The 16,305-nt window shown below is 46.6% G+C and overlaps 1 protein-coding gene across 1 annotated transcript in view; it reads right to left on the reverse strand.

Moving 5' to 3' along the window:
- The window catches only part of LOC135916602 (fatty acid synthase-like), a 291,000-nt gene that overhangs the window by 128,412 nt on the left and 146,283 nt on the right, over positions 1-16,305 (reverse strand). Inside the window, exon 6 of the mRNA XM_070532796.1 lies at positions 4,759-4,992. Within this exon, the coding sequence (XP_070388897.1) occupies positions 4,759-4,992 (234 nt within the window). The remainder of the gene's footprint in view (positions 1-4,758; positions 4,993-16,305) is intronic.

Below are 16,305 nucleotides of genomic sequence, written 5' to 3' on the forward strand. Positions count from 1 at the left end.
GCTGGTGTCTGCGCTGCTGGTTTTCTTCAGATGCTTAACTTTTATATGTGTTCGACCTTCCTTCAATGAAATAACATACCTCTGTTACAAAAGAATGGAGTCTTTATTGGCTGCTGCCTTACTTCCGTTCTAAACGATTTGTTTCCAGCAAAGTATGATCGTGGCCTGTCCCTTCGCTTTGAATCCTTCTGCAATTTCTTGCAAAATATTTAGGTATTTAGACGATTTATTGGGTTTGTGGATTGCCCCTCTGAGCGTTTCCAGAAAGTGTGTGATGGCATCGTATTTGTTATGCGTAACTGTCTTTGCCCCTTTGTTCTCACTGTCAAAATGCATGTTAATGGAACAAGTAGGCTCCTAGAAGGGAAATTAGTGTGCGCTGATCATTACGCCTGTTGTTTTACACGCAGTGCCAATAAAACGCTTTTAGCATTTCATTGTAACCATTATAAAATGGTAAAACGTAGTGTCACTAAGATGCGTTTTAACAACGCACTTAAGTCATGGAATTCAGTGTGCAGCCAAATTCAGCGAGCAAGTTTCACGGCTTTTAACGTGTTGTTACCACCTGGCGTGTTAGTGCAACGCAGGTGTACAGCTTTCATTTTGTTGGGGGGAGGGGGGGCACCAGGCTTCCCATACCAGCTACACACAAACAAACAAACACACACACACACACACACACACACACACACACACAACGGGTGCCTAAGATATATATGGTGCCTATATATATATATATATATATATATATATATATATATATATATATATATATATCTATATATATATATAACGTGCCTCGAGCGCTCAGTCACACAGCACTTTAGCTTGCATTTGCGGGCTTCTTTCCCGCTCGGGAACAATTTTATGTAGCACGTATTGAGCAATAGAGAGTTGTGTCGGGCGTTTTTAACGTCGCCCTATATTTTTCTGATCGACACTTTTCATCTAATTACAATATTTGAGAAGTTAATTGAATAATTAGTTAAGACTAATTATCTCATCAGGCGGAATGAACAAGTCATGTATCTCCAAACAACGGCAAACATTACCTTGGTTCTGCCGAGCTACGTGTCATTCGCGTATACTTGAACTCTGGCTAAAGTTAGTTTGAACATTCTATATTTATGACCTCTGCATGCAAGCGCAATCTTACCATCACTAATAAATGCAAATTAATAGGAGAGTTCTACAGCGCAGCTCTTAGGCACCCGTTCGTGCGTTGAGCGTCGGCGTCCCTAGTAACCAAGCAAACGAGCACAGCGAAAGATGAAAGAACAAACGCGGAGCGCAGCGGCGGATGAAAGGTGACGATATCGAAGAGAGCGTAAGGAGGAAATTCGAGGAGGAGGCTACAACAAAGCGTGAGGCTGAAAGCTGAGGAGGAGAGCACGTTGAACAGGTGAGATGAAAAGCGTTGAGCCGCACAAGACGGGCTGTGCGGTGAGAGCCGCTACGAGAAGGTGCCAGAGTAGCGCGTCATCTAAGCGCCGTCGTCTGTTCACCGATGACATGCGGCGAGCGCATCGACTCATACCTATACAGAAACAAAGCGCTGCATGAGCGGAGGTCTCTCTGTGGCGGCTGTTGTGAGTCGCGCCCCCGCGTCGTAACCCACGCGCTCCCGTTCGCTATTTCCTGATTAGCGGGGCACTTGCGCCACTCTTCACTGTGTTCGCAATATGCCGCACAAAACACATTGTCCGCACCAGCCAATATATCGCGAAATTAAAGCATCTATAGCTCTGCGCTCAAATTTCGCATTAAGGAGTACCGTAATCGTCGTTGAAATTTTTTTTCTGAGGTAAAAGCATTGCCTAATGGAAAGAGAAGCAATACTGAGACACATATCATTAACGTGGATTTCACACGCCGTTGATAAAACACTTTGCCGCAGGGGTCACTGCCGTGTGCAGGCCTTTTCCAGGGTCATAAAGCAAGCAAAGCAATTAGAAGCGAGGTGAACATACAGCAACATATTCCTTCTCTAGGCGTAGGCTATCCGCACTATACGAAATAATCGTTAGTTCGCAACATCCTTCTCTTTAAAAACGTAATAAACTCTGTCGTGTGTAAATGTTTAAATATATTGTGTCTGCGCACTGTCTTCAGAGTGGAAAATTGAAAAAAAAATGTTTATGTGAAAGAATACGGATGAGCTAAACGCCACTGGTGCTTCTATTGATGAGCTTGTCCTTCTATTGTCAGGATTTGCAGATATAAAGCGAAAGTAGGAATTAAAAGGGATGCACGCCCGCACCAATAATGACATAGTAAGCTTTAAGCCACAAGAAAATTTAAGTGAATGGGCCTAGGCAACTTAAATGAACCTCAAAAGATGTGGGTAACAAAACTCTGGTAATGACACTCTAGGCGGTAGGTGGGGGGGGGGGGGGGGAGGGATGAGGCTTCGGAATGGCCGGGGTGTTGGCGGCTCGGTCCCGACCACTCGGAATGCTTCGGGGGGGGGGGGGGGGGGTTCTCGTGCCCTGAAGACTCCCTGTAGTCAGCGCCTATTGTAATGTCCGTAGCAGAAAGGGCCTCCGACAAAAAAACAAAAAAATCTGCTCTTTGTGTTTGCAACATGAACACTGGGACTTCTTTAGAGAACCGTAATGTACCCATCGTTCTGTATAGCCACCAAGGTTTACACAATCTCAAGAAGATATCTGCTTGAGACAATGTACAGGTTGCGTTCACAGGACCTAGGCAAGCTGGGTAGTTTGTGTAGGACAACTGATGTGACTGAGAAAGTACAGTTGCAAGAAGATGCACAGAAATAATTTCCTTGAGTGGAAAGCGGAAGTCCCCTAGTGTATTAGGTTGCGGTGCGGCCCTTGTTACATTGGGCAAACGAGACAGTGCGTGAATGAACGGCTTAAGGAGCATAACTACGAAATGAACTGAACGCCATCAGATGTTTTTCTAGCTATGCATTGCCATGCTTGTGTGTATGTCCCCCTCTCTGATAAAACGGAGATAGTAGGAAGCAACAAGTGTCAAATCGTCTGTTTAATGATTGAGAATGAGTTGATTGACTGTTACGGCGGTTCCTCTATCAACAAGGCTTCCTTAGCCTTGTCCGATAAAGAACTGATTTTTTTTGCGCGTGTGTAACTAAACTTATTTATTTATTTGGTACCTACTGCTAACCTTAACGAAGGCTTTGGCAGGGAAGTGTACATTCATAAAAGGGAAAATACATCATTCACACAGGCCTGTGCTTGTACTCTTCATCTTGTCATCTTGTTCCCCGGTGGCAACGTGGTCCACGTGGCCGGTGACGTGATCCGAAGGCACTTTTGTTCGGTTCTCTCAAGGAAATAAACCTCATTGTGGTAATTATCGCCTGTGTGTCCGCGTGCCTCCTTTTTATACTCGTCTTTACTAAGCACTCCACTAGTGTCATTCAAGATGTACCAAGAAGCCCATTTCGTGCCACTTATTGTTTTATCTACTTTCACTTGAGTTATCTCTCTTATGTCGTCATTTGAACTAAATGTAACGGAAATTTACCCAATACTTTGTGCGGCTTTCTTTTTTCGTATGGTCGCGACTACAAAAAACCGAGCCTATCTGACCCGCTCTTGCCAGCTGCCGAAATATATCTGGCTATTAGGCGCCATTCAGATCTGTAATGCAGATTTCTCTGAAGAATGGTTTGCCTCCTTATAAGCAGTTCCCATGTGCGTTAAGTAAAATTATGCTCGTGTTCATGCGCATCTCCTTCAGACAATGAATGATATCGGTATTGGCTGTGTGGTTTGGTTTACAGTAAAACTACAACTGTAAATTGTACGTAGAGTTCTCGCATACCTTTATTTTTCTACTTCGATTGTCTTCAAATGTACACGCCTTTTCATATGCTCTTTTATTTTAAGCTACATAGCTGACAGATCATTAAATGCGTGGTGATTACTGTCCATTCACATAAGGTATACGTACACTGAGTTAACCATGGAACCTGAAATTGAACTTTTTGCAACGTTTTAACAAATAATTATTGCATACAATTTTGATATTCGACGCCAACTTTTGTGCATATTGTCACGTGGTAGCGACGTATAAAGAACACAGTAGCAATACTGTGAGACACGAAACTAACTTTTATTGGGCGAACCTGTTCCCACAAACCAGGCTGCATTTAAAGAACGGCGACAACGGTGGACACAGTCGGCGATCTTCAAAATCTGATCAGCGGGTCAAGCGCGTCGGCTTTTCTACATCAGTCCTCAAATGTTCCAGAGCAATAGCTGGGACCCGTGTGCCTTCCACAACGTTCTACATTATTCGCTTTGCGCACACACGCCCTCAGATTACACAAGTTTCGGTCACAGACAGCGGATGAAAGCATCGATTATATTCCAGAAACTTCCGGTACATGCAGGTGCGTCCTGCGCTGTGCGATAGCATTTGTTAGTCGGTGAAACGTGTCGCCTGATAAAGACAGACAAGTACACGTGTCAACATTCCTCTTCATTCCGAAAGCATCCTTCCACAACCAATTTCTAGGAAGCATTTAGATGCATATGCTGTTAATTAGGTGGCCCAATTGGTTTCTCAGGTTGTTTATTTACACAAGAAATTTCTTATATTGTACACGCACTTTCTTGAAAGTAAAAATCTGCTCTCCTGGTAAACTAAACGGTGATTTCAAATAGTAATTACCCTACGGGGCGTCGACCTTCTTGTAATGACTACTAACCTATTATTCGCATTCTTAAAAATCAACACAAAAACTTTGTATCTCCTCACCAGAGGCAGCTTCGGCGTGGCCGACATTGCTCTTCACGGATCCTATCTTGAGCGGAGTATCTCGTCCTGACCCGCAGAAGAAATCGTTTATGGCAGCAAGTTCCACGGGGTCGCCCACCGTAGTTCCTGTACCATGAGCTTCAAGATACAGCACTCGCCGCGGATCCACGTTGGCTTCAGCGTAGACTTCACGCAGAAGTTTTCCTTGTACCGTTTGCGATGGCACGGATATACCTAAAAGGTGGCAATAATGTGATAATGTAGACGTGAATTTCCTGGTAAATAAAACACGAGATTGGACATACCTATGTACCTAAATGTAGCGGTGCAGCGGCCGCATCAAGAAACTAACGCTGTTGATGTTTCATTCGACGCAATAAAAATTCACTCTAAAGAAAGCCGCAATTTCGCCAGAAAAGCGAAACATCGATTGTAGCAGCAAATTAGTAGAGAGCTACACGAAGTAGGAATAGTAGTTTAATTGACCATATAAACTCAGAAGCATTCGCTTGATAATTATGTTACTACCCTCGCTGTCAGAACGCTGCCAGCGTGGCACCAGCAGCGAGCGAAGTAAGTTTTGTCGATCTCTTCAACGCGGCAGCGGCGAAAACAAAACGCGAAAAAAGGTGAGCCGTCTGAAATTCTTGTCAAGATACGTGGCGCGCGACGGCGCGCGGCCGTGCAAAGTACGCACTCACATACATAGCATACGTGCGGCATCTACACAAGTATACATGCGGCATCTACACTAGCAAAAGTGCAACTGCTCTTTCACAACTCTTTTCTAGCAGTGACGTAAATGGCCATAGAGCATTTGCAGCCCATACTCTCATGAGAGTCATCATCATCAGCCTATGTACACTGCAGGATGAAGGCCTCTCCCTGCAATCTCGTATTGCATCTGTCCTGCGACAACTAATTCCAACTTGCACCCACAAATTTCTTCGTTTTGTCGCACCACCTAGTCTTCTGCCGTCCTCTACTGCGCTTCCCTTCTCCTGATACCCATTCTGTCACCCCAACGGTCCAGCAGTTATCTAATTTATGCAGTACATGACGTTCCCAGTGCTTTTTTTCTCTTAATGTCTATTAGAATATCGTCTATATCCGTTTCCTCTCTGATCCAAGCCACACTATTTCTATCTCTTAAAGTTATGCCTAGCATTCTTCGTTCCATCGATCTTTGCGTGGTCTTTAACTTGTTCTCAAACTTCTTTATCGAAGTCTCTGCCCCATATGTCAGCTCTGGTAAAATGCACTGATTGTACACTTCCTCTTCAATGATGATGGTAAGCTTCCAGTTTGCAGCTGACAATGTCTCCCGTATGCGATCCAACCCATTTTTATTCTTCTATGAATTTCCTTCTCATTATCAGGGTTCCCTGTGATTAGTTGACCGAGGTAAACGTACTCCTTCACAGACTCTAGAGGCTGACTGACGATCCTGAACTCTTGTTCCCTTGCCCAGCTATTCATCATTCTCTTTGTCTTCTGCATATTACTCTTCAGCCCCACTCTTACACTCTCTGTGTTAAGGTCCTCAATCATTTGTTGTTACTCCTCTGCAGTGTTGCTGAATAGAACATTGTCATCCGCAAACTGAAGGTAACTGAGATATTCGCGGTCGATCCTTACTCCTAAGCTTTCCCAGTTTAGTAGCTTCAATACTTCTTCCAAGCAAGCAGTGAATAGCATTAGAGAGATTGTGTCGCCCCGTCTGACCCCTTTTTTTATAGGTATCGTCTTGCTTTTCTTGTGAAGAATTAAGGTAGCTGTAGAACCCCTGCAGATATTTTTCAAGGTATTCACGTAAGCGTTCTGTATTTGATTAGGTAATGCTTCTATGACTGCTCGTTTCTCTACTGAATCAAATGTCTATTCGTAATCTATAAATGCCATATAGAGAGGCTTATTGTACTCTGCGAATTACTCGATAACCTGATTAATGACATGGATGTGACCGATTCTAGAGTATCTCTTCCTGAAGCCCACCTGTTTCCTTGGTTGACTAAAGTGCACTAAAGTTGACTAAAGTTGCCGTTATTCTAGAGGAAATTATGTTGGTCGATATTTTATATAATATTGGGAGTAAGCTAATGGGGCTACAATTTTTAAGTTCTTTAACGTCTCCTTTTCTTGTGGATTAATATCATGTTTGCATTCTTCGACTTTGCTGGGACCCTTGCAGTCGATAGACACCTCGTATGAAGAGGCGCAAGCTTTTAGAGCAATATGTTTCCTCGATATTTGATTAGATCGACTGTTATTCGAAGTTCACCGGTCGCTTTCCCTCGTTTCGTTTCTTGCAAGGCATTTCTAACCTCATCGCTAGCTATAGGAGGTGTTTCTGTATCCTGTTCATTACCGTCTCTAATGGAGGTATCCTGACACTTCTGGGTATCGTACAGGTCAGTATAGAATTCTTCCGCTTCTTTTACTATATCTTCGAGATTGCTGATGATATTACCCTGCTTATTTTTCAGTGCACACATACTGGGTTGTCCTATGCCAAGTTTTTTTCTCCCTGAATTCAGGCTGCGTCCATCTTTTACGGCTTCTTCAGTCTTTCTCACGTTATAGTTTCGAATATCACTCATTTTCGCCTTGTTGATCAGATTTGACAGCCCCACGAATTCTATCTTATCTCTTGAGTTGGATACTTTAAATCTTTGTCGTTCCTTTATTATGTCCTTTGTTACTTGGGAGAGCTTGCCTACTGGTTGTCTCGGTGCCTTTCTCCCTACTTCAAGTACTCCTCTGGAGCCAGCCTAGTTACGGTTTCATTACTACGTCTGTGTCATCTTCATCTCTCTGTTCTAAGGGTGCATATTTGTTTGCAAGTACCAGTCTGAATTCGTCTGCCTTTAGGCTTACGGCCTCTAGGTTGACCTGTTTCTTGTTCACCAATTTTACTCTTTATCTCCTCAAATTGAGGTGAATCCTAGCCCTCATTCACCTATGATCACTGTACTTTACCCTACCTATCACTTCTACATCCTGCACGCTGCTCTGATCGGCAGAAAGTTTCAAATCAGTTTCATTTCTTGTTTTATCATTTAGGCTTTTCCGGGTCCACTTTCTATTGCGACGTTTCTGAAAAGGGTGTTTATTATTCTGAGCTTATTCCTTTCGGCGAATTCACCAGCATCTCCCCTCTAGCGTTTTTAGAATCAACACCGTAGTTGCCAATTGCCTGTTCACCCGTCTGCTTGTCGCCGACTTTTTCATTGACGTCACCCATTACTACTGTATACAGAGTTTGCACTTTTGTCATCGCTAGTTCAACATCTTCATAAAACTGATCTACTTCCTCATCGTCGTGACTGGGTGTTGGAGCGTAGGCTTGTACTACCTTTATTCTATACCTCCTATTAGGTTTTATTACGACTACAGCTGCTACCTCGTTAATATTGTAGAATTCGTCAATGTTGCCCGCTATGTCCTTATGGATTAGGAATCCTACCCCGTATTGCTACTTATCAGGGAGACCTCTATTGTAGAGGACGTGGCCGTTATTTAGCAATATGTAAGCCTCACCAGTTCTTCTAATCTCACTAAGGCCGACAATATCCCAAACAATGCCTGATAACTCCTCAAAGAGTCCTGCTAAGCTAGCCTCATTCGAGAGGGTTCGGGTGTTAAATGTTACAAAGGTCAGTTTCCATTGGCGGCCTGTCCAGACCCAGAGAATCTTAGATTCCTCTGCTGCGTTACACGTCTGACTGCCACCTTGGTCAGTTGCTCCGCAGCTGCTGGGGACTCAGGACCATTGGTAAATTGTAGATATCGTTAGGGAGGTTACGACCGAATACTGCACCAGGGAGGCCAATTCCTGTTCTGGCGAGGAAGTGCTTTTGTTCAAGCTTAGTGGGCCTTCCTAATTTGGTTGTACCGGGATTAGTATAGCCCCAATCGCTGTCGGCATCTTTCGCCGGTGTCAGGCGTCACTCCAAGCCTGCAGATGTAGTGCACTGGACAATGCCAAATTAAAAAAAAAGAACGAAAAAAATGGGGGTGAGGGATTTGAACTTCCGATTACCGCAACCGAGCATTCGGCATAGCTCAGTGAGATAATCCCGCAGGCAGCAAGGCTACTTTGTCACAGACAAGTACGGCCCAGAGGGCCCTACATGCCTAAGACTGTATCAAACGCGCAGATGGTATCTGAATTGACGGCGATAACTCCGTGATGGGCTCTGGGCGTAAATTTGTTTGATGGCAATGAAGCCATAGAGCAATACTTTGGCACAAAACGCGCACTGACATTACGTGGTTTACGCACGACTTTGCTCTATCTGGTTCGCGAACTGCGCGTACACCACAGGAAAGCACTCACACATACGGTCACGGCAGAAAGAGATAGATGCAAAGGAGAGAAAAGCAGGCAGGGTAACCAGAGTTAAAGCCTCCGGTTTGCTACCCTGAACTGGGGTAAGGGAAATGGATATCAAAGGCGCACAGAAGAACGGGGACAAAGAGAAAGGCGTGAAAAAAGTGGGACAGGATGCAATCATTATAGTCTTTCTATTAGGCCAAAAGTGCTGTGCTACCAAGGAGAAAGACATCATTCGTCAGTTTTGTGAAACCGCTGCTTCCGGCTAGGCGTTCAGCGCATACACACGCAGAAAGATTCCCATTTTTAGCGCATGTGGTTAATTTCACAGCAAAACTAAATAGACCGCCGTTCTGCGACTGAGAAGAGGGGTGCAGCGAAGCTCGGGATGCGCGGCTCTTCGTTGTCGTAACGCCTCGGCTTCGCACTCCCTCACGGCGAGGTCAGCATGTCGACGACGACCCCATTCTCGAGCGAGTTCCGGGCGGCGTTCACCAAGAGCTGCGTGTCCTCTGGCCAAACGCACCACGCGCGGCCCGCTCCAGCTGCCGTCTCTGCAACGCAGCCTGCTCTTCGGCTGAGTAAACCAAGTGCGGTCTCCCCATCTCACTGCCGGGCCTGACCCGGCGGGAAACGGCGGCTGTGAGGCGAGTGAACAAGCGATCACACCCTTTCTATCATCCAGAGGGAGGAGACGCCTGTGATTGGCTCGAACCTTGCGCGGCCTCTACATCTTCGTCCATATAAAAACCCGCTTTAAGAAGCACGTATGACGAACCGACAGGGGCTTAATCGGTCAGCGTGCTGATCTCGCAACTCCGAGGTCACTAGTTCGAATCCGCAGCCCCACAAGCGATTTTTACTTTCGTGCGGCTTGAGTTTTTCCGAACGGTGACACGCACGCCGACTCGAGTGAGACAATACGAGGTTCGTTTGAAAACACTGTCCATGTGAGTCGTTTTGATATCTGACACCAATGCTCAGCTAAGAGAAACAAACAAATTGAGCCGAGGTCCACGGGAGCCAAGGCATCCCTGCATGTGCGCAAGCTTGGTAAAGCGCCGTGTACTCACGTGATCTTTCTTATCCAATGCCTCAGTTTGGTGCCTCCTTATGATGAGAGTTATTTTTCACCATTGCTCGTTTTCTTTGTCCGAATATAACTACTGTTTCCTTGTGTACCCGCCATCAAATTATTAAAGCGAAGCTTTCTTTGGCTCTTTTTTCGACTTCCCCGCTGCTGCTGCTGCTGTCCTGCACGCCACTAACGCCGGCCGTGTGCGATGTGATTGAGACGTAGCCATGTCAAAAAAATTGGCTGAAGGCTTAGCTTGGTTAAGCCTGGAAGATTGCGAAAGCAATACTCTTGGCTGCGCCTTGGTTCGGCTGATGATGTGGACATGGTTGCCCTTTGTTAAACTTATGGCTATACATCATTCGACATAGCGCAAGGCAGCGCGCCGACCACTGCAAGGAGCCGAGCTGTAGCCACACACATTTATCCTCCTAGCGTGACGTCACACCAGCGAGCGCAATCTCTCAGTAGGGCCGCAGCAGCGGCGCGCAAAGCTTCGCCTCCACCACAGATGTCGCGAGCTGGGGCCCCGTCTCTTGGTCTGGCATGACGTCACATGGTCACGTGACGCGCAGCTGTGTAAGGAGGCGCCACGACCACCGATGGGCCGAAAGTGCGAGCAGTATTGCTTTCGCAATAAAAAGTAAAAGGCTTGCGCTTTGGTTTGTGAGCTATTATTACCGAAATTCCGAGAAATTACCATGTAAAGAATGTAAGACAAGGCATGAGCCACGTGGAGGGCCTGCCGGGTTCTGGTTCAGATGATTTCTGCGGATTTTCTGTGACACGGGGCCCTTAACGCTATCGCGATAATACACGAAAGGTGTGCGGCACAAAGGCCAGACGATCCGAGAAGGTCGTGGCTACATTTACACCGCATAACTTGTGCACAGTGCCCTCTAGGAGCCGTCATTAGGCATGACGCCACACTAATGTAGTGCAGGAGCTGCCGCGCTTGTCTCCATGCTCACCTGCAACAGCAACGACAGTAGAGGTAGCAGGTGGGGTTGATGTCAAAGAGGACATAAAGAGAGAGAGGGCACCTTTGTGACACTGCAACCTAAAATGGCGCCGAAGCGTGCACTTAAGTGGAAGCTTTAGCTCCTGCACAACTCCGACGCGACCTGTTCGAATACATGTAAAACGCAAGAATGTTTTTCTGAGATAACCCGGGACCAATTTTAATGACGCTTGCTGCATTTGAGAGAGAAAGTTAAATTCAAGGGACTGTTGGAAGTGGAATTTCTATTAAGGTCCTGAACTTCGTTACAAGAGTTTTCAAAAATTCAGAAGTTTTAGAAAAATAGAAGTACCAAGTTTACAAATTCATAACTCTGCATCAACAGCACATATTGTGGTTCTGTAAACGGTATACATTAGACCATTAAAAGCGAACAAATTCTATATGCCATTTGATATCCTATATGAATTTGTTACGTTGTTTAGAAGGGTTCTGGAAACGCCGTATTTCCATATTACTAATTTCTTGAGATTCATGTGTAACATATATATTTTGTCCGCAGTAGATGTACAATTAGATGCAATTCATGGAATTGTATTATCATTTTTTCGTTGCGGAGTTACAGAGGTGTATACTTGATAGTTTCCTTTTTTGAGAAGTTTCGGTTTTGCCAATCTTTCATGAAATAGTGAGGACGTAAATGAAAAAGTGGAAACCAACAGTCACAAGAGTTTACGCTTTTCTTTTCAATGCAACAAACTCTGTCAAATTTCATGCACTGGTGGCTGAGGAAAACGAATTCTCTTTTTACATGTATTTAGATAGGAGGAACCGAACTAAAGCTTCCTCTTAATGCTGAGGAGACGGAGGCTCGCAAAATCGTCGAGCGGAGCAAGAACAAATGCGAGTGGTGCAGGCAAGGTAACAATTCACATCACGTCACGCCTGTTGTATACCCTCAACAACACCGACAAATAAAATTAATGAACGCTAGCAGCAGACAAAACTTTGCACACATCGTTTCTCACAGTGTGTGGGACCTGCATATTTTTATGTGTATAAGTTATTGCAGAGACGAAGCTCCTCATACCACGCATGCCTTAAAAGCGGCAAGCACCAGGACGCCGGCCTCCTGCTAGCTGGGCAGACATGGAGGTGCGCAGGCGCCATGCAGGAAGGAAAGCGTAGGAGAGGCCCCGGCCAGCACGGACAGGTATCCGAAAATGTATGGCTGAAGTCAAGTGTTATTTTTGCCACGGACCACTAGGACTTGTACCCCAAACGTCAACGTTGCCATGGGAACCACGTTCGGGCCCGTGTCACAGGCCCGCTTTCTGGGCACGTGTCTTTCTCGCAGCAGATTGTGTTCACGAGTCAACTTGACCTCGGCGCGAGGTGTGTAAGCTTGAAAGTCGTGTTTTGGGTATGTGACTAAAAAACACTCAAGTAATCATGTCGTGTGTCATCGTCGGCGTCTTCAACGTGCCACGGAAAAGCACAGGAGCACGTCTGCTTCAATAAAACTATTAGAGAAATTTTGTAGGCTCTGTTCTGACGCGCGTAGGCAGCACATGCTACCGGTGGCTCGTAGCAATGCAAGCCCAAAGCTCCCGCCTATGAACTCCGGCGAGCTGATTGGAGGTGCAATGGGAGATGGCACACCAACATGGCTGCATTTCCAGCTTCAAAATCGTGATGTCATGGCCTCTCCTATTTTCTTTCTTTCCTCCATGGCAGGCGCAAACGACTAGATGCAGACCAGACGAGACCGAAACAACGCAATGCCTAGACTCCCTTAGTATGGTGGTACCATCTAATTCAGGCGCCTGCGAATGCATTCTTTCAGGCCGCGTAAATTTTACATCGAAATTTTATAAATATTCATCGAGTCTTTATCAATCAATTACGTAATGAATTTCGCACACGGTCCATATGTACGTGTTGTGTTTAAAGGCTCGTTTCTGCATCACATCTTCAATTTTTTGTAGTGTTACAGAAATCAGAGGTAGCAACATGGCAGCGTCCTTGCGGGCGGATGCCACTTTAATGGCCCATATTTTCCAAAACAGCCATTGTAGTAACCCTCTGCTATAGAGAAAAAACTGGGCAAAAAATAGAAACCGCATGTGGCTGCGTCTCCTTTCGTCGTCTTCTTTGGTATTCCTAAATATGGTCGCAATATTATGGTGAAATAAGTACTTACGCATCGCAAGTGCGTATGGACAATGTGAAAAATTCATCCCGTGTATATTGGATAAGATCCAGCGTCTATTATTAAAGATTCAATGTAAAGTAAGCGATGGGCGAAAGATAGCGTTGGCAGATGCCTGAGTTAGATGGCGCCACCTTGCTGAGGAAGGCTTGAGATCGAGTTGACTGCGCTACGAAATAGTTTCTGTGCTAGAACATTCAGATGAAGAATGGGAGAAGGGGTGGGGGTCACATAATCCTGATTGAGCGTTTCTTGTGAATCGTATCTTGTCGTCGACGTCTGCACTGAATAGTAACATGGCTGCGCCCTTCCGGTTACAGATTTCAATGCATGGGAGTCATGGAGAGCCATGGGGACCTTTTCATGTAGAGCTGTTTATGTGAACTCTAGGGCAATTGACACCTCTTTTGCCTAGTTTTTCGTCTATAGTCAGTATATTAACTCTATGGTGCCCACTTACTCCGCAGGCACGTAGCTGCGCAGCCTCCAGAGTCGCAGGTTGCGGGAAGGGATGTAGGATTACTGCGTGCGCTACATGTAACTTCCGATGCCCCTTCACACGGTCTCGAGTGACCAAGGTCACCCACAATTGACACGACAAAGGGGGGTTCCTGGATCTTTATCGGGTGCTCGAGAAAGAATGCTGTATTTATCCACGCTGTGAAGGTGGTTGGCTAGCGAAGCTATGGTATCACGTGATCCGATGGACCAATGTGGCGTAGCCTTGAACGGATCCTGCCGACCTGAACACGAACCCATTGTGCATATTCTAAAGGTGTTTATTAGTCACCGCCGTTTGGGACCGACCGCTATAGCAGAGCACAGACTCCCAGCACGAGCGACGTACCCCGAGATAGAGAGGATGGCCCACTATAGCGTCCCTCTTCTTCGCTACTATTACCCACGGGAACAAAATGGGAGCCATGCGGCGACCTAACAGCTCCTCACTATGAGTGGATCATAGTACGGCTTGAAGCGCTCGACGTTGACAATCTCTCGGGCACGACGCCGCATGCCCGAAGATGGTTCAATGGGTTCCATTGCTAAGTTGACGGGGGGAGGCCCGCTCGACGACACGGTAGGGCCTTTAGTACTTGGGTAGTAGTTTTGAAAAGAGTCCAGGGGCAGCGGAAGAAACCGAGAGCCACACAAGAGCTCCAGGAAGGAAGGCGGGCACAGAAGTGGTGTCACCGGAAGTGCTCTTCTGGTACTTCTGGTCATTGGAGGTAAAGGTGCGAGCGAGATCATGGCGCTCTTCAGCATGTCTTGCCATCGGAGAAACGGGCGCACATTCAGATGTATCCGGCCAGTATGGTAGAATTGTCTCGATGGTGTGCGACGGGTGCCTGCCCTACAAAGAAGAAGGGTAAGAAGCGGGATGTGATCCGAGTAGCGCTGTTGTACGCGTAGGTCATGAAGGACAGAATGATGTCCCAATTCATCTTATCAGACGCGACGTACATGGCAAGCACGCCACCGAGCGTACGGTTGAAGTATTCGGTAAGACTGTTTGTTTGAGGATCGTACGCCGTGGTTGAGATGAACAAGGTGGCACTCTTGGTTCCAACTACTTGGCCCCTGAAGTAGCATCAATCGACGAAGCAAGAAGGAGGAAACATAACGTGCTATAGCTACTGGGAGGGCGGCAACTTCGGCGTTTCGCGTGAGGTGGTCGACTGCCACAATGACCCAGCAGCTTCCAGCCAATGTCAAGGAGAGAAGGCCAAAGGTTGCAACATGGCTGGCTAGAGGCGGGGTGAAGATTTCCGGCGGTGACAATCGGGGCAAGATCGAATGAACTTCTCAACGTAACTGTCCATCTTTCGGCAGTTGTACCTCTGTAGAATGCGCTGGTAAGTATTGAAAACTCGCGAGTGTGCGCCCTGTGGATCGGCGTGGAAAGCTGCGCATATCTTGGAACGCAGACTCCAAGGTACGACAAACCACCACTGGCCTCCGCCGGAGTTATAATTGCTTCGATGAAGCAGCTTGTCGCGAATGCCGCAATCATGATCTTGACGACGCAACGGGCGAGTGGTTGTTTGTGCTCATGAACCAGGGAGCAACTCTATATTAGAGGCAATGCAATGTTCTTGCACGGCTCAGAAGCGATGACGGTAAAGTCGAGCGAAGAAACGGTAAACTGGGATAGGAAACAGCAGGCATTGTCGTCAGGTAAGGCAGAGCGTCAGGGGGTGTCAGCGTCAGAATGCTGGCGTCTGCTGCGGTAAAGCACGCGGACATTGTAGTCCTGCAGGCGAAGTGCCCATCGGTCAAGACGGCCTGACGAATCTTTCAAAGACGATACCCAGCGTAGTGCATGGGGGTCGATCATTAGATCAAATCGATGGCCCTACAAACTCGGCCCGAACTTAATAAGAGCCAAGTTGATGACCAGACATTATTTTTCTGTCACAGTGTAATTGGTCTCAGCTTTCGTAAGTGTACGACTTGCATAAGCCTCAACATACTCAGGAAAGTCTTGCTTGCTTTGGGGAAGCACACTGTCGAGGCCAACACCGCAGGCACCTGTGTGCACCTCGGTAGGGACTGTGGGGCCGTAATGGCGCAAAAATGGTGGAGACGTTAGCAAGCGATGGAGCTTTGTGAATGCCTCATCGCACTCGGACGACCAAGGAGTGCAGGGTCTGCTACTTCCAAGTAGTGTACTGGAGAAGAACAAGCAGCAGGCACTGCACCGAGAAAGATGATCACAACGAGTTGTTGGAAGCCTTCTGACTGTGTTGCCTAAGCTGTGCGACATTTCGTTGTGGGGCTCTGATATCTGAGGGTTTCATCTATTAAACTATAACGCCTCTTGACATTTCGAGGCCGTGCTGGGCCCTTTAGAAACATGGAACCCCGCAGCCGGACGCTCCCAACCGTTTCTGCCAAGCCTCAGGCCGCCGCGCAGTAAAATCCTCCTCAGGCTTCGCATGTCGTCCGTTCCGGTGCTCTACGCT

Source organism: Dermacentor albipictus, chromosome 2 (genome assembly GCF_038994185.2).
Source record: "Dermacentor albipictus isolate Rhodes 1998 colony chromosome 2, USDA_Dalb.pri_finalv2, whole genome shotgun sequence".
Classification (NCBI taxonomy): Eukaryota; Metazoa; Arthropoda; class Arachnida; order Ixodida; family Ixodidae; genus Dermacentor; species Dermacentor albipictus.